At 43.0% G+C, this 13503-nt stretch overlaps 1 protein-coding gene across 1 annotated transcript in view; it reads left to right on the top strand.

The window, feature by feature from the left end:
* The window catches only part of RNF150 (ring finger protein 150), a 117287-nt gene that overhangs the window by 82434 nt on the left and 21350 nt on the right, over positions 1–13503 (top strand). Inside the window, exons 5-6 of the mRNA XM_059826906.1 lie at positions 2265–2361; positions 8755–8965. Of these exons, the coding sequence (XP_059682889.1) occupies positions 2265–2361; positions 8755–8965 (308 nt within the window). The remainder of the gene's footprint in view (positions 1–2264; positions 2362–8754; positions 8966–13503) is intronic.

Below are 13503 nucleotides of genomic sequence, written 5' to 3'. Positions count from 1 at the left end.
TTATCTTGGTTAGACTTCTAAATGTAAAATTACACATGCCTGAGGACGGTATCTTTATGCTTTCATCTGTTCAGAATGCTTGCCTGATGCTGTGCTGAATATGTCCCTCCTGACATAAAAGGAAGGAAGAGTTATGCAGGACAGAGACCAAAATTTGGTGCGCTGTGTTTTTACCCAGTAAAGCAAGCCTTGTTTGGAAGGGGGGTTGCGAACGTTAGTAGCCTTAGTAAAGTAGTGGTTTAAACTTCAAGTATTACGATACTTCATTTGTGTTAATCATGTTGATGTACAGGATCAGATGAGGTTTGACAAAGTTTGGTATTGCAGCCAACTGATATAATTAGACCAGGTGGAACTTCCAAGAACAGATTTGCCCTTTCCCATAGTTGTGTGAAGTCAGACCAAGTACAGGAATGTGATAATTTTCCATGTAGCTTTGTTTCACAAAGGACCCATTTCTTCTAGAAGTAGTGAGAAAAAATATCGCAGTGAAGAGAATAAGATTCTGAGATTTCACACAGTTTTGGCTTTGAATTTCTAGTGTTATTCAGGACTGAAGCCAGCTAGTCAGCCAGCCAGCTAGTATGCGGGCTGATACCGTGTTAGTAAGAGCCAGGGTTGCAAATTGATAGTGGTGAAAGTGCATCTCAGTATCTTCCATCAAGTTGAAAGGTCGTGTGTATCTTGTGTGAGAGAGGCCACGGCACAATACAGCAGCCAACCCATCAGCTGAATAAGTACCACTTACATATTTAAAATCATTTTGGTGCATTAACTGATTCTGGCTTTCTCAGAGATTGCATTTCCTCGTGGAGGCTGGAATGTGCCCTGCTCCAGGTGGAACCTTGGGCGGCTGTGAGCCGCGTCCACCTGCAGTTACCTGGTGGGTTTGCATGGCCGTGCTGTACGGGTGATGCACGGGGGGTGGTGACGGCACAGAGAAACACGGGCTGGGGTCTGCTCAAATGTGAAAGTTCAAGCAGACTGAAACGTGGCTTTCAGGCTCTGCCAAGTGCAGTGTGGGACACCTGTTGCAAGCCTTAGAAAGGAAATTTAGGGCTGAACTAGATGGTGTTTCAAAAGAAGCAAATTAGTCTTAGTTTACACCTTTTGGAGCAAGACTGTGTATGTATATTGAGCCTCAATATGCATTGAGGGACTAAGGTCCCTTCCAACTGAACTATTCTGTTCTATTCAATTAATTGATTAAAAAAGATTTTTGGGAAGGCAAGTCAGTTTTCCATTTCCTCCATGCCAGTGTAATTTCTGAGGCTATGTGCATGGTAGGATACTTTCCTCCTTTTCTTCAGAAGGAGTGGGGCTGAACAAACTTCACTGCCTTGGGCTGAGCCCCAACTCCTCTACTTGGCCTACTCAACAGCGTTTCTTAAATCCCGAGCCCCACGTTGCTGCATTCTATAATATTTGTTCCCTATAACCACAGGGTAACAGAGTATGCTCGCAAGAGAAAATACAATCTGTCAGGCAGGTACACGCACTAAATATCTCTATATTCAATCTCAGTTTGTGTCAGGTGAAGCTAGACAAGAAGCTTTCGGTTCCTCCACCTGCATAATGTCTAAGAAAAGTGGCCCCCAGCAGCCACAGGGCTCAGGTGGTGGCTTAGTGGCCACTTCAGACCAAGGACAGGATTAGCAGCAACTCCTTCAGGGCTGGAATTGTTTAGGAGCTCACTCTGATGGGCAACTTCTAAAGAGCAGGAAAGTCAGGGAGAATGTTTTAAAAAGCATCATCCTGCTTTTTCCATTGAAATTAAAAGTAGCATTTTTTTTAATTCACTTTATTTCCTTATGCTGCATCCTGAAAAATACCAGACCCCCGATGGCTTCACATTTAAATTATGTGTAATGAGGTTTGTCTGTAGAACCATCAAGAAATACTAGTGTGATTTTTACCTTTGCCAGCAAGCAGCTTTTGTTTACTGACAGCCTTATTAAAATAGTTCTTATCTGAAGAATATGGGTTTTGCTGATGCATTTTGTGTATTTTTCCTAATTCTCTAATTATGTACGTGTCATCTTTTCCAAACTCAGTTGAGCAACACTGTACACATGTGCTTGAGATACTGCAGAAGTAATTTTAGTTTTGTGTGCATAGGATGTAGTGTTGCAGTCCTTGCAGAGGTCACAAACCACACCATTTGAAATACTCTCACTTTACTGAATTCAGAAGAAGCATCTGGTACTAAGTGGTAAATTGTGCTGTGGTGGATTTTAATTAAGATATCCTGGTTTTCATTGCAGGCATCTTTTCCACAAGTCCTGTGTAGACCCCTGGCTGCTAGACCATCGTACCTGCCCGATGTGTAAAATGAATATTCTAAAAGCTCTAGGGATCCCGGTAAGCACGTCGCAGAGCAGCCGGTTGGGGTAGAAGGGAAGCACCAACTACTTGGGTATATCCCCAGCCCTTTGGCTGTCTGTTCCTATCCTACTCTTCTTGCCATGCTATTGATTTATTAATTGGTTTATTAAGGGGAGTACAAGCTGAAACATCTGACTCTACCTCTCTCCTGCACCCCACTTTTATTAGCAACAAAGAATGTGTATGGGGGTTGGTTGGGTGTTGGGATTTGTGTTTCTGTGGCTGCCTGCTTTTGCGGAGCAGAGGATTGTTTACTGGTGTTTTGGTGGATTTATAGATTCTTTCACATAGCTTTTGTTTGTGTTTTAAATCAGGACTGGATTTTTTTTTTTAATCATGCCCTCAGTTCAAATCTCAAAGCAGAAAGTCTGCAAATAAAATTTTCCCTGCTATAGAGATCAGGGACAACTAATTGCTCATTCTGGGGAGCCAAAGCTTTTTTCTGTCAGATTTCTCTAAAAGTCTGTCTGTTGCAAGCTCTGTACTCCTAATTCCAATTAGGGAGCATTTCTCCCAGTAACTAAGCATGTGGTGGACCACATGACATACAAGAAATTGTTAAGCTCTTTGTTATTTGGAAGATTCAGATGTGGTTAGAAGCTGCCAAAGCAACTGATCTTTTTAGCTTGCATGTTTACATTCAGATAGCGCATGTCTTGCCTGCCATACAGTTTCCTAACCACAGTTATCACAGAGATCGGGGCCTCTCCAGGAAGAAGTGAGTCCCTTTCTCACACCGTGCGAGGCTTGCCACGTGATAGTGAAGTTCAATACTGAAACACCACCGGCTGATGCGTTAACAGGTGCTGTAAATACCCTCCCCAGTTACAGATGGTGACATGCCAGCTCATATACGAAAGAGCTATATAAAGTAGTATAGCTCATGTGAACATATTAGGGGAGCTGATGCAGCCATTCCCCAAGAGTTCATTTTCATGGAGACTAGGAAGCCAAGCAGGTTGCTGCAGAAGAGGTTCCACAGCAAGTGGTGAAGTATGTTTTTACTGAAGTAGGCAGATATGTTAATCAACCTAGTATAATCCAAGCTAAAAACATGCAATGGGAAAAAAGAAGTAGAGCATTGTAGTTAGGGTAACATGTCATTACAGTTGGGCTACTTTTTCTGCTAAGCATGTATATTATCTTTAGAATATTAAAAGATGATACAGTGTTAAATCAGTATTTGAGACGTCAGGAAAGGCCGGAATGAAGGCTGGCTTCACCATTCAGCATCTCTACACCTAGGCTTAAATACAGAATTTTTTCCCCAGGTTCCATGTCTCAGTTCACAGGCCTGCCACTGTGCACTTACCCAGGATTTTGACACCTCTTCTCCGTACCCAGTATATTGTTCCATGGCTTTCTTCTGCAGCATGCAGGACCACACGATTTCTGCTCTCACACTGGTCCATTCACGTTTTTGCCCAAGCATTTCATTAACATGCTCTTCATCCAGCTTCATAATCAGGGGATATAGACAAGTCAGACCTCCACTTTTTGGAGGCCTGCGGTGATATGTTAAGGTCTTCCCAGAAAGTTTAGTACCGTTAGTATTTACATCCAGAATATGGCTCTCACTGAGTTCACTGGCAGCTGCTGAAGGCTAAACGTGTCCTTAGGCTGTCTGAGGCTGGGTACTTCAAGGGGAAGGGAAAACATGCCCAGAGGCCATGCGTAAAGGTTTTGGTTTACATGACTGGCTTTTACTACATATGAACAGCTCAGTAGTGGCAGGTATAGAACCTAATTGCCAGGACTAATTAAAAGCGCCATTCAGTTTCCTCAGCCATCCTTTCTTTTCTTGCAGCTCCCTGTCTTGTTCTCTCTACTGTGCAGCAGAAGGGGGATCCATCCTGCTCTGCTCACTGAGAGCTTTCTGCATGGAGCTTCTATGGAAATGATTGTACTGGGCATGTAATTAAAGATACTGCTGTAACCAACATAAACAACTGGGTCAAATTAAGATTTTGGAATCAGCCTTAGTGCTGGTCTGTCTTAACACTAAAAATCAAGCACAATGTTCCACTAGCAAATTTTGTTTAGAGGATTTTATTGTATGAATTTCTGTAAAAATTTCCCTAGGTTGTTCTAAGACAACAAACTGAAAACAGCCCGCTCCATCATTTGGAGGAAGCATACTGGCTCTCACCCGCATGGATCATCAGTTAGGTTCATGAAGGGAGAGCTGCATGGTGGAGCCTTACCCTTCAAGGTGACTTACAGTCGGAGCTGTTGTCCATGGGAACTGGGAGCAGATGGCAGCCTTTGTGTCAGGGGTTTCCTCTGGCTGACAGCTAAGGAAGTGGGAGTCTAAGAGCATCTGGTAGCTTGGGGGTTAAAAATTCCTATACTGCTATCAGTTGCTCCTCTTACTCTGTTTTCTCTGCCTTCTCTTTCTAAAATACACCTCAGTCCTGCTTCTCCCTGTCCTACTACGTGCCCTTTCCTGCTTCTCCTCTGCATAAGCCCTCCTGTCCAACCATTATCCTTTTGAGCTCCTGCCCTGGTGTCGCTGCGCGTGCTCCCCGCTCAGCTCGCAGGACCTGTTCTCCACCCACACAGAAATTGTGCATCTTCACCCTTCTCGCTGCAGGCACCAGCTGAGGGCAGCCCGGGGTGGGCATCGGTCCTGTGGGGTTCTTTCTGGTGCCACCAAGCTTGCAGGCACCATCCAAAGCCCTCTTCTCTTTGGAGAGTGTAGTTGTCGGTCCTGAATAAGCCACCAGTCTCTGTTGGCACACATGGACTGATATTTTCAAAGGCTCATAACTTAGCCACATGTCAGTAGGCTGTTGTGGGAAAAGACATTTCCCTGGAAGAAGCTGTAAAGCTCTAGGGCTTTTCAGTGAGAGGTGGCAAACATTTCGGTAGAGTGAATAAAGCAAAATGCCGTTCCCTAACCACATTCTTGAGTCTTGCTGAGCCATCTTAGCTGAAATTTCCACACACAGAAAAGCAGCCATAGGCAAGCAGCAGTCTCTGATGGGATACTTGAGCGCAAATTTGCCAAAGTCCTTTTGCAGGCTTTTACAATGGGAGGAACGAGGAAATCTTACCATAGGCAGGGCTAGTATGTTTTTTTTTCCTGCCAGCTCAATGTTTGTCCTCTGGTTGTTATTAAAGAGCGGGCTTGTGTGACTGTGGATATTTTGTCCTTCATTTAGCAGGAAGACTCGGGATTTTCCAGGAAATAATTGGTTAAAACCCAAATATCTAAATGCTTCAATTCAGTTCACATCTAAACTCTCCATTTGCTTTGTAACAGAGACTTCAAATATTATCTGCCCTAAAACCAGATTCCCCAGGCTGCCGTGAGGCACCAAAACGACTGCGCTCATTTTCACGGTGGCTGAGCACCCTAGCATCTCCGCTATTCACCATGGCTCTCTGCAGCTCCAGAGGATTATTAACTATCTATCTATCTATCAGCAAATGGTTGGCCTAACCTTTTCCACTGTCTCTTTGCTGGTGAATCCAGCTCACGCTATACCTCTTTTGGCTGTAATACTTGAAGTGAATTACCAGTGAAAGTGTCATTCACTTACAAAGAGCTACATTGCTATTGGGATGATCATATCACATAAAATAGTTTCCCTCTGCTTTTCCCCCTTTTCTGCAAATATCTGCTGGATATGCAGACAGCTGCATTTTTGGCAGCAGATTGGATGACTTGAAGCTATTCACTAAGAGCCTTAGCCAAGCCCTCAGAAGTCAATACAAAGCCTTCCCTTGACTTTAGTGGAATTGTGCCCTCAAAGCACTTACATGCAGGGAATGAGTGAAACCAATATAATTAAACAAAGCAAATGTATCTGGGTCACTCTGACAGCAGAAGCCATAACGTATTTTTTTTGATCAGTATTTATATCGTTAGTTTTATAGTATGCTGCTTGGTTCGGGGTATTTTTTCCAACTAAAATGATCAGGAGTAAAGGGATTAATTATATTGAGCAATGCTATTTTTGCATCTTTAATGTTTGGGTTGGCTTTCAATTATAATCCCCCATTTTTAAAGGTTTAAATATTAGTGATAAAACCCCATTCTAGGAATAACTGGAATCAGAGCAAAGGACAGACAACTGATCCCCTGAAAAAAAATTTGAAATAGTTTTTCCTAGAGTAGAAAAAAAAAACCAGGCTTTTTTATTTAAGATACACTGCCATCAAAGCCAAATTTAAGTTAAAAATGAAATTCTGAAAGCATTTGTTGTAACAGCTAAGGGTGAGGGAAAGAGTGATAGATCTAAGGAGTAATTTTGGATCCAAGTCCTACAGATAAATGATTGGTATTTCACTTAGAAAAGTACAGGTTTGATGAGTTTCATTAAAACCTGCTTGTGGATTAGACTGGAGCCAGACAATGACAATTCTAATTTTTATCCCAAACTTCAGTTTGTGGATACAGGTCACCTGAGGATTGTTTAAAATGCCTGCCTTTTTCATGAGGAACATTTGTGAAAAAATAGTTATGAGGTGGCAACAATCAGACAGGGAATGTATGGGGAAAGAGAAAACATGTGAAGCTCCTGGTTCTGCAAAAAATGTAAGCATATGGTAACCTTCTATGCCTGAGTTCAAAGGGATTACTCTTGTGCTTAAAGCTAAGCCTCTGTTTAAGTCTTTGCTGTACCATATTTGCTTAGTTTCTAGGTGCCTGCTGTTGGAGATAGGCAGGTAGTGAGATTTTTAAAAATGCCTTAGCAAGTGAGACAAGTAAGTATAGCAAAAATCAGATCCACAGGGCAGAGTACATCTCCTCTGACTTTAGTCATCCAGACATTGGATTTCCAGGCTAGCAGCTTAAGCCCCATCTCTGCTTAGTGCTGAGCAGTGGGAAGGCAGAGGGGGCAATTCATACCACGTACCTTAGGGTAGGATGAATCACACAGCGAAATTGTCTCAAACCGTTGAAGTTAGAGGAAGCCTGAGTGACTGATCCAAATTAGCTGTCTGACTGCTGGGCAATAAAGGTAAATGGGAACAACTTAACTTTACATTTCCTAACTTAATAAGGTATCTGCGTAACTGCAGCTTAACCTTGCTATGTCCCTCTGTCATTTTGGAAGATTTGCACCCTGACACACAGCATCCTCATTTTTGAATTAGCCTTGGTTTTGTTACAAAATGTTAAAACTTCAAAACCCAGTTCTTGAAATAGTTATGGAAACAATTTTTCTCCATGCCTTGGGGAGAACTAGACCTGGTTCTATGGGCAAATGGTGCAAGTATCTGCTTCCTCTTAGAAGAAAAAGAGCTTTTTTTACTCACATGTTTGTCACCAGTGTTTATGGGAAGCTCTGTAGAAATTACTGCTGTATAAATGGGAGCAGTGCCCCAGAACAAGCCCAGAGAAGTGCCTTATAACAAGCCCAGAGAAATAAAGGGTAGAAACTCATCTGACTGTTTTAAGTGCCCAGTTTGGACATAGTGTTTCTGGCCAAATGATCCTCTTTGCCGCCCACTGCCCACTTGAAGTCTCAGTGCTCTTTGTGAACAGGCGCTCAGTGCTAAGGATACTGTGCAAGAGGTGGGCACCATAACCCCCTCTCATCACTTCCCTGTGAGGTCAATGGAAAGGCAGACACTTTGACTTGAAGAGCTTGGCTTGTTCTGGAGGTGTTGGTGTGTTCACTATGTAACTGCAAGAGAAAAGTGTCTAAAATTCCCCAGAACTGGGTTCCATCCTTGGTCTCTCTGAATCAGAAAGCAAGAAAGACTATGGATGGCATAATACTCTTCAAATACCCGCTATTGCTTGTTTGTTTCTTTTCTCTTAAGTTTATTTGGTAGGAAATATATCATTATCAAAGGAAAAGATCTTTTGATGTTAAAAAACTTGTTCTAAACAGCTTTAGCTTCTATTTTTGCACCCCACACATAGATGCGCCCACAGGCAGTTCCCTTGAATGCCTATTCCTGAAAGCTCTGATACTGGCTCTATAAAATGTATATTTAGGGAAAAGATAATCATTCCTCTTCAGCTACTGTCTCTGTTTACATTTGTAATCTGACTCAGCAATCTGCCTATGTTGAGCAGATCCTATCAATAAGTGAGTTACTTTTTTAATATGCACTCTCCCAAACCCTTTAAAAAGTATAAATAAGAATATTTAGAGATTGTAGGTGACACAGTTTAATACTGAGTATTTCCAATGCATACTTTCCAATGCATACTTTGGGTCTCTCTTGCAACAGATTGTGTTAAGAAGTTTTAAGTACATGAAAACAAGCAAACTGTGCATGTTTGTTCATCATATGTTGCCATTTTCAGTACTGAAAGAAAGTGAAAGACCCTAAAGAAGTGGGAGCAGGTAAATTAAGTCTTTTTATCAGGTAAAAGCTCAATTTTCTTCTTTTCCATCCCATTAGCCAAATGCAGATTGCATGGATGATATACCTCCAGACTTGGAAGCATCTATAGGAGGACCGCCAACCAACCAGATAACGGGAGCCAGCGATATAACAGTGAACGAGAGCTCCGTAGCCCTGGATCCCCCGGTGCGGACTGTGGGAGTACTACAAGTCATCCAAGACGTAGACTCCTTTCCCCAGGTTGGGGAGGGTAACTTCACAACAAGCAGTAAGTTCCTCTTTCTGGCAGAATTTGCACTGAAATAAATGTTTTGAAACCTGAATCTCAAACTGATCTCTAGTGCAGGAAAAATGGCCTTTGAGGGCTTTTTCACTGGAGCAATGGCTTTACTTTAAGCCCAGCAGAAATCTACAGGGTAAGTAAATTTAAATATCATGTCATTCTGCTGTACTGCAAACACTTCCAGCCTGTGTGCAAATCAGTGTGTTGAATAGCAAACTCTAATTGGAGTCCCCTGCATGGACAGAACAAGCTATTTCAGTCAACACAAAACAATATAAACTTATGTTCATCTTCAGATATGGCTTATAGTAAGTGATCCCATCCACCATGATAACCCGCCATGTATCATCTGGCTTCTTTGTGAAGCAGACGGGTGCTTGTCCTTTGGCCTGCCTTTCCTCGCTGGGCTACATGTCACTATGTGGAAGTTACTCTTACCTGCATATCATAAAATAAATAGTGAACGCAGCAATTGCTTTTACTGCATTCGGTCAAGAAAAAAAGAATGTTGAGTTCTGGTTTTGCCTTTCCTTTATCATCTTACATCAACTGAAGCTTGTCTGGTTATTTATTCATACTTGAACTTCTCATTTCAGAAGGATTGATGGTCAGAGTTCCTGTACTTGAAAACCTGAGCATAGTGAAATAACACTGCCAATTTGTACAAAAAAAGGAGAATTTTGGATGTTTTCAGTGTGTTTTCACTTATTTAAAGGGCACCATTTGAACCAGTAACTCTCAAAATGTCTGCATGTCTCTCTGTTCCTAAAAATTATGTTCTTTGTTGAAAATCTACTTCTGACAGTTTAAAAAGAATGTTGTCAGCTGTTTTGAGTGAGGATTGTACTAGTCTAAAATTCTCATTTTTAGGTAAAATAGCAGATCAGTGGAAAATACATATCTGTTTGATACCAGTTGCTGTATTAGTATTGGCAAGACTACTGTAGAAAATCACTAGATATACTTGAAGGGAGGTAGAAGAATGTGATAAAATATAGGTTTGTGTATGGAGTAGGTCCTGGAAAAAATTACACATTTTCAACCATTTCTAGGTACTACTGTGGGCCTGGGCGTGAAAAAGAAAGCAAGTAATAATGTGATGTGTAAAAGGTAGGAGAGAGATGAGGGGACTAGGCTGAAATGATTTTACATTAGTCTCCTTACTCCATGGAGAGACTTGATAATCACATTTTCCCTCACATTGCAGCCAGTGTCATGGCAGTGAAAATAACTTCTGGAAACGCTGGACTTGCGACCTTAGCCACAAGTGACCTAGCAGTGGATTTTTAAGTTCTCGCCTTGTGGATTAGGTACCGGTTTCAGGTTTGGTCCTGGTCCTGGTCAGGTCTAATTCCTGGATCCAGCAAGAGGTGAGCAGCAAGGTTATAGGCCCAGCTGTCATCCGCGGCCAGCCTGTCAGCTGGTGGCATACGACTTTCTCAAGCCTCCTTGAGTGCTGGCAAGAGCTGTTCAAAATAAGATGTTATTTTGTTCCTTCCAGTAATTATTGTTAAATGCATTTGAGGCTGATTTAAGCCATGAAGGAAAGATTTTACTTCATAATGTAACTAAAAATGGGGCTAGATGCTGGTCTCAGCTGTACCCCCTTAACACTCCTGAAGTGAGTAGCTCCTCTGGCAGATAATTATCCTTGTCCCGCTGTTCTTTACAAGGTCCGCTATTGAAGTTGGGAAGGAGGGCCATGGTCTGCCCTTTACACCCACAGCTGCATGGCACATGCTGAGAAGAGCCGGCAGCCTGATGCAAAGCCCAGCACTAGGGGTAGTCTGTGCTTTTCGTCCCAGCATCTTGGCACACCGAGAAGCAGTTCTTCTGGTTTGTCATCAGGGGTAACAATGGTGTTGAGGCAGCCAGGGAGCACAAGAGCTCAATAACTCTCCAGCCACTCCCGTCTCCTCCAGTTTTGTTTCCAGAGTCTGCAGAAGGATCAATGTCAGTCCAAACACATTTGTTCTTCATTTCCAAGTTGCCAGCTAAGTAACTGGGTGAAAAATTTGCTCTGAGCCAGCAGAGTACTGCAGAGACTGCAGAAATGCTTCATTTTGCCTTGGTGCCCTCTGTTTTTCCCCTTACCTTTAATAACATTGGTCAATAGACACTAACACTGGGCAATTCTGAGGGCTGACAGCAGAGCCCATGGACAAAGAGCTCGCCCCAAGACCAGTGGTCTGTCCAGGCACATGGGTAATGAGGCAGCAAACCATGGAGCTTCAGGAGATCTCCATCACCTGTGGTCTGGGGAAGGACTGTGAAAAGGGGTTTTCCCTAGTTATTTGAGAGAGAGAGGAAGAAGAGAGCAGGGAGGGGAAACTGGCAGATAGCCTGAGCTCTGTGAAGGTTGCGAGCCTCACGCCATCACAGGGGTGGCTGGGGACCCACTGCTAAAAACAGGCCTTTCCAGTTGTTTTGTGAGGAAAGAGGAGTCCTGAGAAAAGCTCAAAGAACCTTGGGAGCTTCCAAACCATGGTGTGTGCCTGCCTATGCTGCGCCTGTCACACACAGTCGCTCAGGGAACTCTGATCTAGTGCTTGGTTAGCTGTTGTCACTCACCCATCATTGATATGTAGACCTGAATCTTCATCTGGATTTCTCATCTCAAAGTGGAATACAATACTTGAATGTTAGTCAGTGGTAGGCGTGCAAGTTTACATGCTGTCATCACCACATCCAAAGTGGTGCAGTCTGCAGTAGTTCCCAGAAACAGAGCCGTTTGGTCCCTTTTTGCAGGAGAGCTGCAGCAAAGAAGAGATCTTTGGTTGGGAGTTAGGGGCTGAGTTTCAGCAGTGATAGGGATTTGTCCCTCCAGCTGCCTTATGTGGATTTGGGGTGTTCAGGCACTCTGAAAAGTAGAATTTAGCATCTTAGGCAGCCTGAACTCTTAAGCCAGTGAAAGGGGAACATCCAGGACCACTGTATAGTTGTGGTATGAAATGAAATGCTAACTAAATCAGAGCGCAACTGTAGGCTAAATAACTGGGTCATAGCTGTCATATAGATGGGGCTTAATAGGCATTGTGTCTGTTTATTGTATTCAGGCATTGTATTTCTCATTTCCAGAATCCTCATAGTTACACAACTGCAGAGCCTGCTGAGCGCGCCCTTTCCGTGAACTAGCTTGCCTGGGAATTTGTAAGCGATGACGCTGATTGCTCCTAGGAATCTTTGCTGAAGTTGCTAGGTTCTGGCCTCTTTATATAGCATAAGTGAATCTGTGCTAGAAGTTGTTCTTCCTCTTGTTATTGAATCTGTGCAGACTGCCTCCAGTGCAGTCTTGACGTGGCACCCTGTACCCAGCATCACGAGTCACCGAATCACAGAGTCCTTGCATCCCTCCTATTCCTGACAAAGTTCAGTGGTCCAGGAGGTGAAGGACTTGCCTTTTTCTTTCCACCCACTTCTGCAGTATTTTTTGCTTAATTGTTGTTGCATCCTTTTTGTTTGTTGATTAATCATTCTGGTATTGTTGTCTTGGTTTGGGTTTAATTTCCCTTTCTGTGTTTCCAGTGAGTATTCAGAGCCAGAAGAGCTCCCACAGTGTGTCTGGAGGGAAGATATTTCCAGAGTACTGTTCACATCGGGTGAAATTCTGTCTCCATTGAAATCTGGTGGCAAAGCTCCCGCCAGCTTCAGTGGGGCCAGATTTTCATTTCTGGAACTTGGCCAGTGCTTTTCTTTTTATTTCTGTGTGTGTGCTCGGCAGACATTTCCTCTTCTCTCCCTCCCTTTTTTCCCCATGCTCCTGAATAGATAATGTCTTCTATGGGACCCTTGGGTGATGTAGTGTACTATGAACATCTGGATGGGACTTCATTTGGGGACCCATCCCTAGGGTTCCTTGCTAAACTAAGTGTCTCCTGTGTAGTAGCACTGATCACTTAAAAATGGACCAGCAGTTTCTCTCAGCTGGCTTCTACCAAGATCCAAGCCTTCATCAAGTCCCTTGGGCGTATCTACAGCCCAAAGTCTGTTCAGTATTTAGTCTTAGTGACTGTTTGCTCTCTGTGATGGGATTTTGTGCAGGATCCTGGGATAGTATCTTGTAATGTGATATTTCTATAATCAGTTGCTGAAAATGGATGGATGGAAAAATGGAAAAACTGGAGTTGGAAAAAAAAAGGGGGGGGGTTGGTGAAAAAAATTGTGTGAAATACCCAAGAGTTCATCTCAGCTGAGTTTCCTGCTTTGACCCTATTACTTTTCAGCTCTCCAGAGGGTATGAAAGAAAATAAGATAAGGATCTTTTTCCACAATAATGCATCACAGCAATCTGTGTTGCCTAATTTTTAGTAGTGAGTTATGCAAAATGCTAACATCTTTGCAAATTTCAGCGCAGGTGGAATTTCCTGCTCTACAGATGATGTGAGTGTGAGCTGAATTTGGCTAAGATCTGAACTTGAAGAAGCTCTGAGCTACACCAGCTTTGGAGGAGTGGAAGGTGGATTTGGGGTTTGAGGAGGTCAGGCTCAGCTGGGATTGAATGATATGGTTAAAAAAGGTAGTTC

This window comes from Gavia stellata, chromosome 19, assembly GCF_030936135.1.
Source record: "Gavia stellata isolate bGavSte3 chromosome 19, bGavSte3.hap2, whole genome shotgun sequence".
Taxonomy (NCBI): domain Eukaryota; kingdom Metazoa; phylum Chordata; class Aves; order Gaviiformes; family Gaviidae; genus Gavia; species Gavia stellata.
This window is presented reverse-complemented; position numbering and strand designations above follow the sequence as displayed.